Below are 17,507 nucleotides of genomic sequence, written 5' to 3'. Positions count from 1 at the left end.
ACGGGCCGCGCCGAAATGAGGTGGTTTGGAGGGAGCGCCACCTTGTGGCCACGTCCACATTGCTTTCTCTTGTTCCCTCACCCAGCGTGATATCTAGCACCCGGGATGGTTCCGCTTCAGACGGTGGGCCTTTATATAACCCTTCAAAAAACGTTTTCCAGGTGCTCTTCACTTTATCCCATTCAACACCCTGGATGGCCAAAGCATGACCTGAAATAGCAGAAGTGTTGAGCCCTAAATGCCTTATTTGCAGGAACCAGATTAAATGTAATTAGGAAATATTTAATCAAATAAATATACAATAGGCATAGATACTTTTACTATTAGGGCATCAGGGTGATGGAAAGCCAGGCCTGAAGTCAGGAAGACGAGCTAAAATCCAGCTTCAGACACTTCCTAGTGACTCTGGGCAAGACACTTCAGTTTGCCTCAGTTTCCTGAGCTGGAGAAGGGAATGGCAACCGCCACATGTCTGTACCCCCGGTCGGGTCAGGAAGAGTGGGCTGTGTCCAAAAAAAATTGCCTAAAAATCATGTAATTCCTTGAAGCAGGGACCTGGATTTTGCTCTTTGTGTCCCCAGTTTGCAGGATGCCTGGCGCACAGTAAACATTTAATAAGTCCTCGATAACTGGCAAAAACAAACAAAAAACATAAAATTAGATTCTTATTGTTGGTATCTTTACTACCTTATTCTGACTGAGGTTCAGATAGAAATGGCAGGAGGATGTCACTGTCCCATTATGATTCCTTTCTATTTAATACTCTATGGACTGTTGAGCAGGGTTCCAACTATTCTTGTAGTGAAATGGAAGGTCATCCACACAGACCCTCCACAAACTTCCTTAGGACAGTTCCAGTGCAGAGGGGACTGTGGGGAGATGGGGGCCCTGTCCCTCTGGAATGGTGATCTCCTAGACTCGAGCTTCTAGAGTTTCTCCCAGGGAGTTTGGCGATTATGAATTCTGGCTATGGTGACCTATGTGCAAACATTATTCTCAGGCTTGATAGATCATTGTTGCACCCAGGCAGTTGTGAGGAGTAGTCTGTGAGAACAACTTGGTTGCAGTGTGGCTTATTGATTGAATTCTCCAAGCTGTCTTGCCGTCCACATTTACAATGCAGGGACTCTGTCCTCAGGCTCCCTCTGGACGTAAGCTACTTTTTATCATATTTGACAAACTCAGTGGTATATACCTTGACAATTGTTCAGTGGTCTTCTCATTCCCTCCAAATTTCTGTAGGTTTTTGGCACCAGAGCAGAGGCCGTCCGTGGCACCATGGCTCCAGAGTGGGGGCCGTCCGTGGCACCAGAGCGGAGGCTATCCATGGCACCAGAGTAGAGGCTGTCCGTGGCATCACAGTGGAGGTATTTTTTTATGTTTTTTATTTTGTTTTATTGTTTTAAGAATACTTATCAATAAAAAAATCCAGCATTTTTATAGCACTTACTATGTGCCAGACATTGTATTTTATAGATACTATCTCATCTGATCAAACCTCTCTTCCTTTTTGGCTAGGAAATGTTCATTTTTCTAAAGCTGCCTTAGATTGAGGGGTTCTTTACATCAATGGTATCAAACTCACTGGCCCACTCATCCACACAGCAGGATCCCTTCAGGCTGCTTTTTGAGTTTTTAAATGTAATAGTATTTGCTTTGTTGAATTTTTATATTGTTAAATATTTTCAAATTTCACTTAAGGTTTTTTCCTGAATCACACTTTAATCTGATTCTGGAGATTATGGCTGAAGACTACATGTTTGAAATCTCTCCTGTGTATCACTGATAGTGTTTTGTTAGGACACTTTATGAATCTGTTATGGTCCCTTTTAGAGTTATTATTGTTATCAATATTAATACAAATCCATCACTTCAGTAAATGCCTTTTCTTTGAGCCAATTGCATCTTCTGACTAATGAAAATTAGACACAGTGGGGGTTGGGGAGGAGTGGCTCCGGAGTGTGGATCTGTAAAATACCATGAACTATGCTCTAACAAGCCCACTCACTAAGGCACATTGTGGGCTGGCCATGGAGGGATCTGCAGAAGCAATACCAGGAGTCCTCAAACTTTTTAAATAGGGGCCAGTTCACTGTCCCTCAGACTGTTGGAGGGCCGGACTATAGTAAAAACAAAACTTTGTTTTGTGGGCCTTTAAATAAACTTCATAGTCCTGGGTGAGGGGGATAATGGTCCTCAGCTGCTGCATCTGACCCGCGGGCTGTAGTTTGAGGACCCCTGCAATAGAGGTTATGGAAAGGCCTTGCTATGAAAAAGCAAAACCCAGATATGGACTTGGAACCAGGCGAAGGGGCAGAACAATCTTGACAGGCAGGCAGTGAAAGCCTCTGGCCAGAGAGAAACAGGCTGGGGTTGGAGCCTAAGACCCCTCCGGTGGATCAGCTCAGGCTATCCCGAAGTCCAAGGGAGGAATGCTGGGCAGCAGATCCAGTGGAGTCATCTTGGATCCGGACTTCTGGGGTAAGGCATAGCCAGGCATAGAAATGGGAGCTGGACACCTGTAAGCTGAGGCCCATCAGACCTGTCCTCCTGGGCCTCTGCTATAAGCCTTCTCTTCAGGCTGAGTCTGTTCTGAAAGCCTCCATCTCAGGTGAACCAGAATGCGGGAGGGGGGAGGAAGGGCATCTTTTGGATCAGAGAGAAAGAGTGCTCCTGGAAGTCAGAATGAGGCTGGCCCTTCAATTGAACCAGGGCCCCTCCTGCCCAGGACACCCCAAGGCAGGTTGGGGGATCTGGCTCTGCCTTGGCAAGGCCCTCTGTCAATGACTCAGGCACAGTAGACAAGTCAGGAAAAAAAAATGAAACATTTCATTTTATTTTGAATAAAAAACTCAAAGAGACGGAACAGTTAGGAATTGTGAAAAACTTCATCTCTAGGACACAATTTCACAGAAATCATCTTGCACAGTGTGGGTCCTGGTCACTTGCCCCAGGATCAGGTTCTTGGGAATGACTGCCTGCTCCCCAAGTACTCTGGGGGGACCCTGACCCAACCATTGCAATAGGCTGGGTGCTGGAGGGAAGGCTGGGACTTGTCCTTTCCTCCCTTCCCCCTTCTGCCTTGATCTCAGTCAGAATGGCATGTCTCTGGGCCCCAGGAAGGGGGATCCCTGGGGCCATCCCCTCTTTCAGACTGTGGTCATGTGGCTGACCCACCCTCCTCTGTCAGGACCCTGGTCCCTCTCCCCCTGTGGGCCTCTAAGACAAGGTTGAATCCTCTTCTCCAATCCAGGGGGTTCACCTTTCGGAAGGGAAACAAGTTCTGGTACCTCTCAGTCCCAGAGGTGACTCCTCTGGGGCAGTGGGAGGAGGGAGGAGGCACAGGGCTTGTTTCTCTTCTGAAACTGAGGGAGCTTTCCCAGAGTCCCCTTCCCTCGGAGAGAAAGAAGCTCCCCGAGGGTCCTGTCCGAAGACCTGCAGCCACCATGGTGCGGCCCCCTCCAAGGGGCTGGGGGACGGTGCGCTGGAAGGCCACCCACGGACTCCAAGGCATCGGCAGAAGGTGAGCTCAGTCCCGGGGGGCCCTCTTGCTCCTGGCATCCCACATCCCCCGTTTCGAGTGGTAGTGGTGGTAGAAGTTCCGGAGCCGGAGGCGCTCCACCTCCAGGCCGGCCTGCAAGACCCTGCGAGGAAGGCCGGGAAAAAGCGGAGTCAGGAACCCCACTCGAGGGGGAGGGGGCTGCGTGTGCTCTTCCAGGAGGACAAAGCCCCCCAATTCTTTCATCTCCATTTCCTGAAAGGCCCAGATCAATCTCTTCCCCCTCCTCACCATCCTTTTTGCTTTTGTAAGCAATGGGATTAAATGATTTGTTTCCGGATCACACAATTAGTGTCGGAGGCCAGATTTGAACTCAGGTGCTCTCTCCACTCTGCCACCCAGCTGCTCCCAAACCCCATCTTCTACAGGAAGCCCTCCCCAAGCCCACTTTATTCTGGGAGTCACCTTCCCCAAGCCTACAATTTATCTGGTTTATAGTTTGAATATAAGTTAGCTCTGTGTTAAATTATAAGGTCCCTGAGGGCAGGGACTGACTTCTGCCTTTGTCTCCCAGCGTGTAGCTGGGCACTGGACACAGGGGGAAATGGGGGGAAGGGGAAGTCAGACACCTGTCCAGTAGCTCCCAATCCTCGCCGCCCCAGCGGTCCCGGAATTCCTCCGTATTCATACCCCCGACTCGGTCGAAGTCTGACTTGTAGATCCCGAAAAGCCCGAAACCATTCACCTCCCAGTAGCCTGAGAGCAGAGGGAGGACAAAGGGGGCATCTGGGACCCCAGGATCTGCCCCGCTCCCGCCTCCCGCCCCTCACCTTTGGGTTCTGTTCAGGTGGGAAGGAAACGACCACGCTTCAGGAAGGCGGCGGGGGGGGGGAGGTTTGGGGTCCCTCCTGGGGTCGTTTCCCTGCCCGACGACCGGGGGACTACCATGGGGGTCTACAGGAGAGCTCCCGCAGCCGAGCCGCATGACCACAGGGGCGAAGGCGAGCTTTCCCTCCACGCAGTGTTTGCGGATCCCGTCCAGGATGTTGAGGGGAAAGTGAATGTGCAGGTCACACAGGAACACGATGCTGCTGCCATCCTGCGACACGGCGAGGGTTGGCCCGCCGCCGGACCGGGCCCTCGCGAGCTCCACCCGCCGAGCCCCGCCGAGCCCGCGCGGCCCGCCCCGCCCCTCCCCCGTCCGCGCGCCCCGCCGCGGGTCACCTCGATGGCGTCCACGCCCGCCTGGAGCCCCGAGGCCCGCTCGAAGTTCCCGGTGCGCTTCAAGTACTGGTACCTGGTGGGAGGTGGGTTAGGGCTGTGGAGAGTGTTGGGGCGGGACTCCGGAGCCTCGGGGAGGGGCACGGGCCAGGGCGGAGTCTGAGGGCGGGGCACGGGCTCCAGCTGAGAGGACGCTAAGAGGGGCCCCAGGTGTGCGTTACCTGGGCAGTCGCGCCGCCCGCAGCGCCCGCTCCACGTCCATGTCGTCGCTGTCGAAGTCCACCAGGACTACACTGAAGCGCGTGTCGCCCGTGAGCGCGTGCAGCGAAGCCATGTCCCAGAGGAAGCGGGTCACCCAGCGCGCCTGGTTCTTCACTGGGGACAGAGCGGGCGGCCGGGACTCAGCTGGGCCCAGCCCTTCGCCCGCCACAGCGCGCCCCACCTCGGCCCCTGCTCTCCAGCGCCCCGTACCTGGCACCACGAAGTGAACCATGACGTCCTGGCGCCAGGCCAGGCGCACTGGCCGGCAGAGGAGGGGTTCGGGGGCACGACTCGGCGGCTCGGACGGGGTCCGGGCCGGGGCCGCCCCGTTGTCGCCGTCGCCGTCCACCTCGGTCTCGTCTTCCCCGTCAGCCCCGGCCCGCGTCCGCGGTAGCCGCAGGAAGACGTACTCGGATAGCCGCAGCCGGCCGTGCCCGCCGCGCTCCTGCAGCTCCAGCTCGAGCAGGTAGCGGCTGCCTCGGGCCGAGTCCCGGCGCTTCTCTACGTTTACGATGCGCAGCAGCGAGAAGCGCCTGAAGGTGAAGGGGGCGCGGTCACGGGGGCTCGGGGCTCCCGGTGCCCCTCTCTCGCCCCGGCCAGCGGCTCCGGCCCCATCTTGGGTCGCCCGTGGGCAATTCCCCGCGACCTCTTTTCGCCGGAGCCCCGCCCCCTCTCGCGTCGGAGCCCCCTCCCCATCTCGCGCCGGAGCCCCGGGTCTCTTTCTGCCTGCCTTGGAATGGGAGACGCACAAGCAAAGCGCTCCTTAGAACCAAACTCTAGCCCGGTGGCCGCAGGGAAGCTACTTAGCAGAGAGAAAACTAGCGGGGCGGCAAGAGCCTCCTCTGTGTAAAAGGGGAGGTTTCAGTTGGGACTCAGAGGAGGCCAGGAGGGGGGACAGTGGGGGACAGCCAGAGAAAATGCTGGGGCTGAGAGCAGTAAAAGGGGGAGCAGGGTCAGTGGAGGCGAAGGGTGCTCTCACTGTGACCCAGGATTTTCTAGTGGATTCATCCAGGAGAACCACAGCAACTTAGTAATGGGGTGTGTGTGTGCCACGGGAGGGAGACCACGTGGCCAGCTTCGTGGAAGGGGCAATGAGTGGAGGGGAGGTTAGAGCAGAACCCGACCTTGGCTGCTACCGCAATAATAGTCCACGCTGGAGGTGAGGGGCCTGCGCCAGCATGGGGGCGCAGCTGCAGGAAAGGAGACCTGCGTGAGACCCAGGAGGGCCCCAAGGTGAAATCCGGAGGCCTTGACTGATGGGGTCCCAGAGATGAGAGAGGGAGGGGTGGAGGGTGAGCTTGAGTCTGGAAGAAGGGAAGGGTCCGGGGTGGAGGGAAGGATGAGCTCAGGCGGGGATGTGGTGACCTGAGGGGCATGGGGCAGCCGGAGATGAGAGAGGTTAGGGCTGAAAAAGGAAGTCTGGGAATGCTCAGCAGAAAGATGGGAACCAAGACCACAGGAACCGAAAAGGGCACCAAGGGGGTGGTAAGGAGGGAGAAGGGAAGAAGGAGAAAGTCCGGGGCCACCCATGGTTATTGGGCGCTGCCTGGAGGTAGATCCAGCAAAGAAGGCCCCAGTAGGAGGACCAAGGGAGAGTCCCAAAAAGTGAGAGGAGAGGGGCAAGAGAGAAGTGCTAAAGTGCTCCTTGGGTTTCATTTGTTCCTCTCAACCAGTCTGGGGGGCAGATGCTATTAATTCCATTGTGCAGTCGAAGAAACTGAGGCTAAAAGAGTTGCCTGGAGTGTCGAGGGCTCAGTTTGAACTCCCAGGCTCCAGGCCCAATGTTGCAGGAGGGATGGCATCCCGGCAGAGGGCAAAGAAAGCCCAGGGATGGAGAAGGGGCCTTGGGAGTGGGCAGCAGGGATTTCAGTGGGTGAGGAGGTCAGAGGTCATTGAGAGGAAAATGGGGGCAGTTCTCCCAGGGATGCTGGACAACAACAGGAGGGGACTGAGGGACGGGGGCGGGGGGGCTGGAGAAGATGGAAGAGGAGGGCACTCCTAGTGCCCCAGAGCCTGGATGGAGCAGGGCCGTGAGCCAGCCTCTCTGGGAGAGAAAGGAGGTGCTGGATCTAGAGAAGCCCTGGGGGTGCCCCCCACTACAGCGGCCTTGGCGGTGACCCCCAATAGCGGCCCTGGGGGTGCCCCCCGACTACGGCTCTGACAAACCCCCTCCTTAACCTCCTCTGAGGATCTCTTACTTTGACCTCCCCTTGTCCGGGAAGCCAAGGGAGCTGGACCAGTTCCATTTGCAGAGGCGGGAGGGGGCCAGCCACCGGGAAGGGGCCTCCTGGGAGAGACTGGCTGCCTCCTCCTGGACTCAGAGGCTCACCTTCCCTGTTTCTGGGTCTCTCCCCCCGCCACCACTGGGCCAGGTCGTGCCCACCAATTACAGGTGGCCCACAGGGCCCTGGCTAGAGCTCCCCCCCAGTGCCATCCACTCTTTGACAATCAGATACCCCCCTCCCCATCTCCTTTCCTGTCCTTCCCACCCCCCTGCCATGACCAGTGCTGCCCATCAGTTCCCTAGAGAGCCAGCCTCCCCCCAAAGGCTGCTTCCTCTGTCCCTGTTCCCTGGCCCAGCTCTGCCCTGAGCTCACCCACCGTGTCCCCAACCCTTCTTGGAGGGGGCTCTGACTGGCCTCCTTGCTTCCGGCCCCACGCCCAGCCTCACTCTGAGCCAGCCCTCTCCGCTGTAGACATTCTGCCTCCCTTCCTCCCCGGACCCTAGTGCCTCCCCCTTACCTCCCAACAAAGCTCAGTTTCCAGACCTTTACTGCTCTTTCCATTTCCAGCCTTCTTGTACTCAATCCTCCCCCCCCCCGCCCCCAACTCTGTCATCCAGTTGCTCTGGCTTTCCATTCTAAGGGCCTGGCATATAGTAGGTGCTCAATCAATGCTGATGGACTAGTCTTGAAGAGGATGCTCCATCTTTATCTCTGGTCATCCCTCATCTCTGGAACACCTTCGCTCCTCCCACCTGCTTCCTAGTTCCCTGTTACCTCTCCTGGGCCCCCTCCCAGACCCCACCCATGACCTTTCCCCTTCCCTTCCTCTGTCCCTGGTGAGCTATGGCCCAGGGGCTCCTGGTGGGCCTGACCCAGGGGGGCTTGCTCAGCGTTGCCAGCACCCGCCTGCAGCCGGTGCCCCCCTGCTCCTTGGGCCCTGCTGTGAGGACTTGCCAGGGGGCTGGAGGCTCTGCCCCACTTCCCTTCCCCCTCCTGTTGCATGCAGACTCAGTCTCCCTTGGGAGTCCCTGCCCTAGGCAGCCCCTCCTCAACAGGGGGTCCTAGGCAGGACCCCCAGAGCCAGGGATGGGCTGCCAGGACTGTGGGGGCGGGTGGGGGGCTCCAGCTGGACCAGCCCATGCTCTCCCCTGGCTCCTAGTGAGTGACACCCCCCCCCCACTCCAGGCGGCCCCCAGGTACCCCTCGTGCAGGCTGTTCAGCCGCTCCATGTACTGGGCCACAATATCCACAGCCTCAGCCTCGGGCAGCTGCAGGTTCCCAGACACGTTGCACCGAAGGTCGTTCCAGTCCGAGCGCAGCAGCTCGAAGTCCATGGCCCCCACGCTGAACGTGCGCTGCCAGTTGATGGCCTCCTCCGGCCAGGAGCCCCGGGGTGGGGCCGCCTCCTCTTCCTCGCTGTCCCGGGACGTGGCAGTCTCCTCTGGACCGGCCTCCGCTCCCTCCACCCCAAGCTTCCCCCCCGGAGGCCCGGCCTGCGCCACCTCGGACACGTGAAGGAAGGAGGTGACGGGCTCCGAGGAGGTGTTGGAGGCTGGGCCGGGGAGCCCGGTGGTCGGGTCCAGGGCCCCCTGAGTGAGGCTGCCTCTGGAGGTCCTCCTAAGGGAATTCCGGGGCTCTGGGGGCCGGTCCGGGGAGGCGCCGACCGTGGGAACTCGATGCCCTGGAGGCCGGCGAGGCGCCCGCAGGTGCACTCTCTGAAGGGGCCGGGGGTAGAGGAAAATGCCAGGCAATGGGGGCTGCCAGGGGCCGCGGGCGAGCCAGGGCCGGGGCCGTGGGGGCCGCGTCCGGGGGGGCCGGTGCTGCCCGCGGTGCACCCTCGTCACGTACACTTTCTCTGGCTTCTTTGGGGACCGTGGGGCGGGAGCCCTGGGGGGCGGTGCCCGCCCCAGGAAGAAGGCGGTGGCCAGGGCTCCCTCGGGACCCTGGGGGGTGGCTGAAGCCGGCTGGGCCCAGCTGAGGGCGCGGGTGAGCCGGGGCTCCCGCCTTGGACGGGGGTCAGGGCTGCTGTCCTTGGTCCCTTGGGGGTCCTGAGTGCCCCAGGGGGGAGAGGTGGTCCTGCTGGGGGAGGGCTGGGCTCCTGTGGGCTCTGGGCTGTCTGCTTCCTCTTCCTCCTCTTCCTCCTCCAAGAAACCTGGGGAGAAGGGACGGCTGCTCAAGGAACTGCCTGTGGGCGGGGGAAGTCGGGGGGCTCTGGCCGGGGACACTCACTGTCTGGGTCGAGGAACAGGAAAGCTCCACGCCCGACCCCCTCCTCGTCCCCGTCGTCTTCATCGTCCATCTTCATGTATTTGTAAAACCCAAACCTGGGGAGGCGGGGAGGCTGGACTAAGAAACGCCTCCTCTCCTCCCCTGGCCACTTGAGGTAAGCAATTCTGGCAGGACCTGGGCACTGCCCTCTCTGCCCCCCAGCCCTGCTTGAGCCCCATGGGCACTATCCCCTTCCCCCCCAGCCCTGCTCAGGGCCCATGGGCACTGCCCCCTCTGCCCCCCAGCCCTGCTTGAGCCCCATGGGTACTATCCCCTTCCCCCTGGCCCTGTGGGCACTGCCCTTCTGCCCCCAGCCCCATGGGCACTGTCCCCCTCCCCCCAGCCCTGTTCAGGGCCCATGGACACTGCCCCCTCTGCCCCCTCCCCCTTGGCCCCATGGGCACTGCCCCCTCTGCCCCCCAGCCCTGCTCGGGCCCCATGGGCGCCACCTCTCCAGGTACAGCGGGGACTCCCGGTAGAAGCACTTGTTACTAGTTTCCATATGTGTGAGTCGCGTGAAGTCATTGGGGTACACAAAGGAGAGGTAGACCTGGAGGCAAGGGTCACAAAGGTTAGAGGTCACAGGTTAGAGGCAGGACCTCCTTTGGGAATCTCGGGGCGGGGCAGAGGTCACTTACGAACTGCAGGCCCTGGTAGCGGGCGATGGGGAAGTCCTTGACCACGTAGGTGGGGGCGTAAGCGCAGGGCACCAGCACGTTCTCCAGACGGGACGGCTCCAGCCTGGGTGCTGGGGGCGGGAGGGAAGGGGGAGGGTCGGTGACCTGCCCCAGCCATCGTCCCCTGGCCCCTCCAGCCCGTCCCCCCCCCCTCACTGAGGAAAAAGGTGTCCCGGGCATCCGGCCTCAGCATGTCCACCCCGAGCTCCTTGGGCTGAGGCCCCAGCTTGGCCACATGGCTGGCCAGGGACTGGGGGATGTGGGTCACGTGATCCATCTTCAGGGATGACTCATCTGGGGGGAGAGAGGACCACTGAAGTCTCCTCCTCCCAGGGGCCTGCCCTCGGATGGGCCCCTCTGCCCCTTGACCTCTCACACCTGTGTAGAGGGAGATGTGGGAGGAGCCGATGACCTCGAACTTCAGGCCGGGCAGGAACACTCGCCACTGGGGAGGGAGGGAGGACACGTTAGAGGTGAGGGGGGAGCTCGGGGGGGGGGCCCGGGGCTTCCCTGCTCCAGCCCCAATCTGAGGGTTCAGGACTCACCCCCACTTCCACGTGGTCAGATCCCCGGTCATCCTGCTTGTGCAGCAGCTCAAAGTAATAGCGTCGGGAAGAGGAGAGTCTGGGGGAGAGAACCAGAGGGGCGCTGGCGGGGGGGGGGGGGACTGGGGAGAGGGGGGGCTTGCTTCCCAAGGCGGGGAGAGGGGGAAGGAGACACTGGGGGTCCTGCCTCCCCAAAGGGGGCCTGGGGTGTATTCATTTAGGAAGAATCCCTGGGGCTTGAACCCTCAGATGCGAGGGCGAGGGGTCCCCCACCATGTCTGGGCTCGGGGGGCTATGGCCGGGATCCCTGGGGAGCCCACCGAGCTCTCACCGCTTGGGCTTGGACACCTGGGAACTGAACTTGGTGAATTCCCCGGGCGCTGTCCACTCGGAGCCAGTCTAGAGTGAGGAATATGAGGGGAGCGCGTGACGTGGGCCCCTTGTCACATAAGTAGCCTGGAGGTGGAGGGAGACCCTGAGACAGCTCCAGGAGGGCCCCTCCCCACCCAGCTTGTGGCTTGCTGTGGCCTTGACAGGAAGTCACTGGCCACTGTTTGGGACCCTCTAGCCTCAGGAGCTCCCTCCCTCCTCATAACTGGAGTCGGTGGGGCCCTCTTACCCTCCCCTCTTGCCTTCCCCGGCCCTCTTGTCCTCCCTGACCTGGCTCCTGAGTCTGCCCGTTCCCCTGTGGGCACGAGCCTCCCTCCCTGAGGGTCCTCCCTGCAGCCCCTAGCCATTGGGTTGAAGCTCTGGGCTGAAGGAGCCCTTTCCCCTAGAACCTGGCTCTTGGGCCTTGGACCCTTCCCATCCTGGCCTGGAGAAAATGGTTGTTCCCTCTCTTCCAACACCTGGGGCTCTCCCGGGAGGGTCTCGAAGGCCCCTTGGATCCAGGCGTTGGCTGAGCACGGGGCCTGCGGGTACAGGGCCGGACCTGGGCCTCCTGGGCCCGGTTTTCCTCACGCCAGCCCCCCTTACTGCTCCAGGCCCAACTTCTCCTCAGGGGTGGTCTCTGCCTTGGGGTCGGCTACCCCGCCCCAGCTATCTCTGCTTCTGGCTGAGAAGTGGGCTAAGCAGAGAGCCCTGGGCCCATCACTGGAGACCCCCAGCCCTGGCGGGGAGTCCCAGGCGTACCTTGCCTACGTAGGCCACCAGCTGAGCACCTGCTGGGCTTTCATCGGGACTCAGCCAAAACTCTGAGTTATCGTCGGAGGCCACGGAGAACTGGACATCACCTAGGGACCAGGCAGGGGCCCAAGCTCTAGCATCACGGTGGAGCCCCTCACCGGGCATCCTGTGGCCTTCCCCCTGTACCCCCCTCCCCTGGCCCTGCCCCTATACCGTCTCTGCTGGGGTGGATGTAGCCAAAGATGCGCAGGCCATAATTCTTCCACTTGGGCGACACGGCCAGTTTCTTCACTGTCGTGCGGCTCTGGGCAGGGACGACGGGGCGGCCGGTGACCTCCTGACCCCAGGACCCTCTCCAGCCACGTGGCCCTTCTGATGTCTAGGACCCCTGATCCTCCTTTCCCTTCACCCCCTACCTAATGTCCCCTGGGCCTCCCAGAGCCTCCCAGCATCCCCCGATCCCTCCAAGCTCCATCCACAGCCACCCTGATATCTCCTTGGCTCCTGGTCTCCCCCTCCAATTCTCTCTTCCCCTTTGACTGTGGCCCTCAGCTCCCCCAGGTCCCCGGGCTCCCCTGCCCGCTGCCCCTCCTCTGCCCCGCCAGGGGCACACTCACATGGGGAAACAGTGGGAAATGAAGGTTCCTCCTCAGGCTCCCCACGGTGCCGCCACACCAGTCCTCAAACACGTGCAGGTTGACCTTCCCCCTGTACTGTGTGTGCAAGAGACCCGTTTCCCTATGACCCTGTGGCGGGGGCCTGGCCGGCCAGCGCAGAAACCCCCACAAGCCCTCGCTACCCCCGGGCACTCACCTCCTCCTGCCACGGGGGGACCTGGCGGGTGAGGTTCAGCGGGGATGGCCGTCCGCCCTGGCCAGGGAAGGTGTTCAGCTCCCGCCCGTCGGCCTGCAGGAGAAAGCATGACTCAGGTGTGGAGAGCACAGGGGTGGGAGAGCGTGGGGTGCCCGCCTCGGGGGGACCCTTACCAGCTGCTCCTCCTCACGGCTCTCGCTGGAGTCTTCCACCCTCTTGGGGGGGGACACGACCTGGGATCCTCCCGCCCCTTTCCCGGCGTCCGTGACCTCACTCAGCTTTTCTCCATCTGCATGGGCAGCATGTGGGGGAAAAGTCGCAGGGCCCTCCCTCCAAAATGAGGCTCCCTGGGTGTCCCCTGCCCCAGCGGCCTCCCACCTAAGCCAGGGCCCGCTTCCAATCTCCCCAGCATGGAGCTGTCCTGTCAGGGAGCAGGCTGGTGGAGAAGGAGGGGAGAGGTGCCTGCGCTGTCCCGGGTTCACCCAGGCAGGCCGCTGGGGGCAACCTGCAAAGCATGGGCCTAGGGCTCACAGCCCAAGAAGGAAGCTTCCTGCGTCCCAGGGTTAGCTCGAGTGGATGGCTAGCTAGTGTGGACGGGCCAGCAGGGTGCCCCTCTGAAGGCCGGGATGGGCTGCCGGGCCCCATTAGGCTAACTGCTCCTTGGACCCTCGGGGCTAAACCTGGACCCTCCAACTGGGCGCCCCCCCCACCTGCCATGAGCTGGCCGGGCTGGCCAAAGGAGTGACCTCCCAGCAAGTGAGGCTGTCTGCCGGCTCCCCTCTGTAGACTGGGGAAACTGCCTCCAAGCTCCCCCAAGGGGAGGCTCCAGCTTCTCTTCTGGGGGGGGGCACCTCTCTCCTACAGTGAGCTCAGAACCGAGCTAAGGTGCACTCGTATCCTCCCTGGGTCCCGCAGGCCAAAATACAAACTCCTAATCCTGGCATTCAAAGCCCCCGGCAGATGCCTCTCCTTCCTCTACACCCCTCAACCCCCGCTCCAGGGCCAGCGGCCAGTGCGTCCCTTCCATGGCCCGATGGGGATGGGAGGTCCGTGGGGGATGGAAGGAGCTGCCGGGCTCTGGCGCTCCCATTTTGCACACCCGGGCTTGGTTTCCGGGAGAGTCAGGAGCGGATGCTGAGGTTTCCACTTCCCCATATGGGGAGACTCTTGCTCTAATACCGCCTCCTCCCTTTACCCCAGGGGCTGTGACCTCCCATGGAGCCAGGTTCCCTGCTAGAGAAAGGGGGGTGGGGGTGGGAGTGATGGCTTTCCCTCTGGGGAAGGGGAAAAACCCTTCGAGGCCCTCTGGTCAGAGGCTGTCCCCGGCTCGCTGTCCCCTGCTCCGGTCACCTGCACTTTCTCATCCTCTTCAGTCCATCAGCCACCAAAATTCTCTTCCTAAAGCAGAGCGCTCTCCTCCAACCTTCTGTGGCTCCCTATGGCCACTGGCTTGAGGCAGCTTCACACTCTTGCACCTTAATCCTCTCCCCCCCCCCCCCCCCCCCCCGCCCCCCCCCTTGCAGGTCTCAACTGCTCACTTTCCCCAGGCCTGTGCTCACAGAATGCTCCCCCGCCCCTGCCCGGGGCCTAGCGCTAACCCTATCCCTAACAGAGCAGCTCCTGTTCCAGCTTGGCTAGACTCCCTCTGGTGACATTCTGTGTGAACAGTCCCAGCCTGGAAGACCTTGGGGCAGGGATGGGTGCTAGTAGGGAACTCCTGGGGGGGGGAGGGGAGGGAGGGGACACGTGCAGCCCCAGCCTCTGGCAGGCAATCTGAGCAGGGGGCGATGGAGGAGGAATGGCTCTGGAACCTGAGTGGACAAGGTCCTAGATCCTTCCGCGGAATCCCTTCCCGTTCTGGGAGTCCCTCCACTGTAACCCCCTGCCCCTGGCCCTGCCCTCACGGGATGCGGAGCCTCAGTTTCCAGCACACAACCCCAAGGAGATAAGATGCCGCGGGAGGATGCTGACTCCCAGGTGCGCTGGCACACCCTAGGTTTGGGACCCCCGACACCCAACCCAGAGGACAAACTTTAGGATGCGGGACGGAATCCGGGTCCTTGTCCTGCCCCCCATCAATAGCCCTATTGGACCCAGGGGGCGCCGGCCCCATCAGGAGGTACCGGTACTTTGGAGCACCTTCTGATGAAAGGGCCAGGCCCCTTTTCCCCAGAACCAAGGGACGAGCCACAAAAGCCAGGGCTGACACGTGGGCGCAGGGGGAGTGAGAGACCAAGGCTGGAGCTCGGACAGGCCAGTGTCCTTGGCTGGAGAGTGGGAAGCAGGGAGCCACGGGTGGTCTTGAAGCAAGGCAGGGCCAATGGCCAGGACTGTGCCTTTGCTGAGTGGAGGACAGAGGATGGAGGTTTCGGGGATTGGGAATCCCAGTGCAACTTTGTCTGGAAGACCGGTCACCTGTCTCTCCCCCCCCCCCCCCCCCCCCCACGGAGAAGGCCAAACTGAAAAGGCCCCTGACTGCCCCGTTGGTCTGGTGGCCAGGCCACTCTGCAACAGGCTCCAGTGGAATCTTCCCTGTCCTCACACTGGCCTGCCTCTGAATAACCTTTCCCCATTTCTTGCCTAGTCCTAATGGGGTATGAGATCCTCCCACCCAGGACCCCACTGAGGGGGTCTTTCCTGGCCAGAGGCCTCCAGAGGTTATGCTCTCAGCGGGCGTGACCCAGCTGTTCCCTCCCAAAGGTCCCAGGGCTGTGTGGAGGAGAAAGGGAGGCAGCCGGGGGAGCCTCCCTGGGTGGGAGCCTACCTGGGCCGGAGCCTCCGCTGAAGCGCAGCCGAAGGGCTCTGCCCTGGCGCACGAGGCTCAGGTGCAGGTAGGTGAGCCATGCCGCGCAGGTGAGCAGCACCAGCAGCAGCAGCAGGCGGAACTGCTTGCGAAGTTTCTTCACTGGGAAGCGCAGCATGGTCAGGGGTGGGTCCCAGCCGGCCCGGCCAGAGCTCCCCGGGCCTGCCTGCCCGCCCTCCCCGCTGCCTTTCCTTCCTCCTGGTCCCGCTGTCCCTAGCTGCCTCGGTCCCCGGGCACCACCAGCCTCATGCTCCCCGAGCCCTGGGCAGGGAAGGAGCGGGCAGGGCTGGAATGGACCAGGCTGGGCAGGGCCCGGATGGGCCGGGCAGAGCCCGAATAAGCCGGCCGGGCAGGGATGGATTGGGCAGGGCCGGCACTCCCTCTGTCCTTTCTTTCACTCCAGGGACAGCCAGGCCCGGACCCACTTCAGCGCCCACCGCCCGGGCTCCGGGCTTCGTGCATTGGCCAGGGGGCCGGGGCTCCGGGCCAGCGCATGACCCCCTCCTCCTCCTCCTCCTCTTTCTCCCGCCTCTTCTTCCTCCTCCTCCCCCTCCCACCTCTTCTTCCTCCTCCTCCTTCTCCCCTTCTTTCTCTTTCCTCCGGTTCCTTCTCCCCCTCTTTCTCCTCCTCCTTGTCCCCCTCCTTTCCTCCCTTCCCCCTCCTCTTCCTCCTCCTCCTCCTCCTCTCTGTCCGCCTTTGTTCTTCGGAGCGCCCTGGGATGGGGCTTCCCAGGCGGGCCCGGCTCCGCACCCTTAGTCCCGGGGGCCCCAGCTGCTTTCTCGCGGCGGGAGCCGCGGCGGGAGCTGGACCGAGAGCAGCTGCAGCAGCGGCAGCAGCAGCGGCGGCCGCGCTGCGATGCTACCCACCGTGAAACGGGACGCGGACCGGCCGCCGGCAACAGGCCAATCATCGGTCACTTTCTCCGGGCTAACCAATAGACGGCTAGCGAAGGCGGAGCCTGCTGGGGTTAGGCTGCACCTAGCGTTCATCTCCACGCCAACGCGCAAACATCCACCTGGCGGATGGAACTATCAATGGCCGGGCTGGGGGGGAGGTTTGGTAGCGCGGCCTCCTATCGCTCGGACCTCGTATTCCCAGAACTCGGACCTGGCCGGCGGATGCGTTATTCCCCACATCTGTGTGGCTGCGTCCCATGTGGTAGTGAGTCTAGGAGCCGGCCGGCCAGGAATCGAAGCGAGATCTCAGCTTACCCCCTTGCCAGGGATGGAACCTCCCCAGCGGGACTGAGGGGCGGTGGCTGCGGAAAGGAGGCGGGAGGGATGCTGAGGATGGACCAGGGAGGAGGGAGAAGGATGGAGGATGCTCAGAGGTACTGGCAGGCCTTTCTAAGCTCAACCAGGCCGGGAAAACTCTGCCCGGGGCTGGACCGCTCCCGCCCAGCAAGCCCGGGATCTGGTGATCGGGATTTCCATTTATGCGCGTGTATCTGCAGGGAAATCGCGGGAGGATCCCTGAGCTCCACCCAGCTCCTGTGCGGGTTTGTGTGTGGATTTATGGTTTATGAGTCTGTGTGTGGATATGCGGTCCGTGTTTGGGGGTGCTGGTCTATGCGAGTCTGTATGTCGGTGTGCGGGTCATGTTTGGGGGTGCTGGTCTGTGCGAGTCTGTGTAGGGGTGTGTGGGTCCGTGTTTGGGGGTGCTGGTCTGTGCGAGTCTGTGTAGGAGTGTGCAGGGCTGTGTCTAAGTGTCCATGTGCAGTGGGACCCCAGGATCACCAGCAGTGGGGTGAGCCTGTTAGATAGGACCAGAAAACTTCGAATGCACGATTCCCTGACTTAACCCTTTACTGCACCGGGCAGGAAGGTGACTTGATACAATTGATACAACTCAGTCCTTATTGTGTACTAGGTCTGGAGTTTCTATCTGTCTCTAGCATATATCCTGGGCACTCTGCTGAGCATGGGCATACAAAAATGAAAGAGAAAGAGGCCCTGCCCTGGAGGAGATTCCACCTGTCCTTAAGATGAGTCCATGGGTAAGCAGACACTTGGTGCTTTGGGGACAGGAGACAAGGCCAGGATGTGGCCCGCAAGTGAGACCTTGAAGGAA

The 17,507-nt window shown here is 61.0% G+C and overlaps 1 protein-coding gene across 2 annotated transcripts; it reads right to left on the bottom strand.

Moving 5' to 3' along the window:
* Positions 1 to 2,806: 2,806 nt before the first annotated feature.
* B4GALNT4 (beta-1,4-N-acetyl-galactosaminyltransferase 4) lies at positions 2,807 to 15,982 on the bottom strand. Of its 2 annotated transcripts, none has more exons than XM_031942509.1 (20): positions 15,399 to 15,982; positions 12,808 to 12,923; positions 12,635 to 12,727; positions 12,439 to 12,534; positions 12,035 to 12,125; positions 11,828 to 11,928; positions 11,028 to 11,095; positions 10,697 to 10,775; positions 10,530 to 10,596; positions 10,308 to 10,445; positions 10,113 to 10,222; positions 9,924 to 10,024; positions 9,436 to 9,530; positions 8,407 to 9,358; positions 5,192 to 5,514; positions 4,942 to 5,095; positions 4,724 to 4,796; positions 4,445 to 4,598; positions 4,129 to 4,255; positions 2,807 to 3,644 (listed from the first exon to the last, which is right to left on the bottom strand). In XM_031942509.1, the coding sequence occupies exons 1-20, from the start codon at positions 15,553 to 15,555 to the stop codon at positions 3,530 to 3,532; spliced, it is 3,210 nt and encodes a 1,069-aa protein (XP_031798369.1). In that variant the 5' UTR covers positions 15,556 to 15,982; the 3' UTR covers positions 2,807 to 3,529. The 2 variants fall into 2 exon arrangements, with proteins under 2 accessions (XP_031798369.1, XP_031798370.1); XM_031942510.1 differs by lacking the exon at positions 15,399 to 15,982 and adding an exon at positions 13,345 to 14,123.
* Between the last annotated feature and the right edge of the window lie 1,525 nt (positions 15,983 to 17,507).

The sequence above is a fragment of the Sarcophilus harrisii genome, chromosome 6 (assembly GCF_902635505.1).
Source record: "Sarcophilus harrisii chromosome 6, mSarHar1.11, whole genome shotgun sequence".
In the NCBI taxonomy this organism is placed as follows: Eukaryota; Metazoa; Chordata; class Mammalia; order Dasyuromorphia; family Dasyuridae; genus Sarcophilus; species Sarcophilus harrisii.
Note: the sequence above shows the minus strand (reverse complement) of the source record. Positions and strands in the feature narration are given on the sequence as shown.

Bases quoted from the DNA above. Each gene is read 5' to 3' on its own strand.
- B4GALNT4 (XM_031942509.1), bottom strand. From the start codon at position 15,555: ATGCTGCGCTTCCCAGTGAAGAAACTTCGCAAGCAGTTCCGCCTGCTG. The intron at 12,728-12,807 runs GTAAGGGTCCCC...TTTCTCCTGCAG, and splicing joins GCCGTGAGGAGGAGCAGCTG to GCCGACGGGCGGGAGCTGAA. The intron at 10,223-10,307 runs GTGAGGGGGGGG...TCCCGCCCCCAG, and splicing joins CCGGGACACCTTTTTCCTCA to CACCCAGGCTGGAGCCGTCC.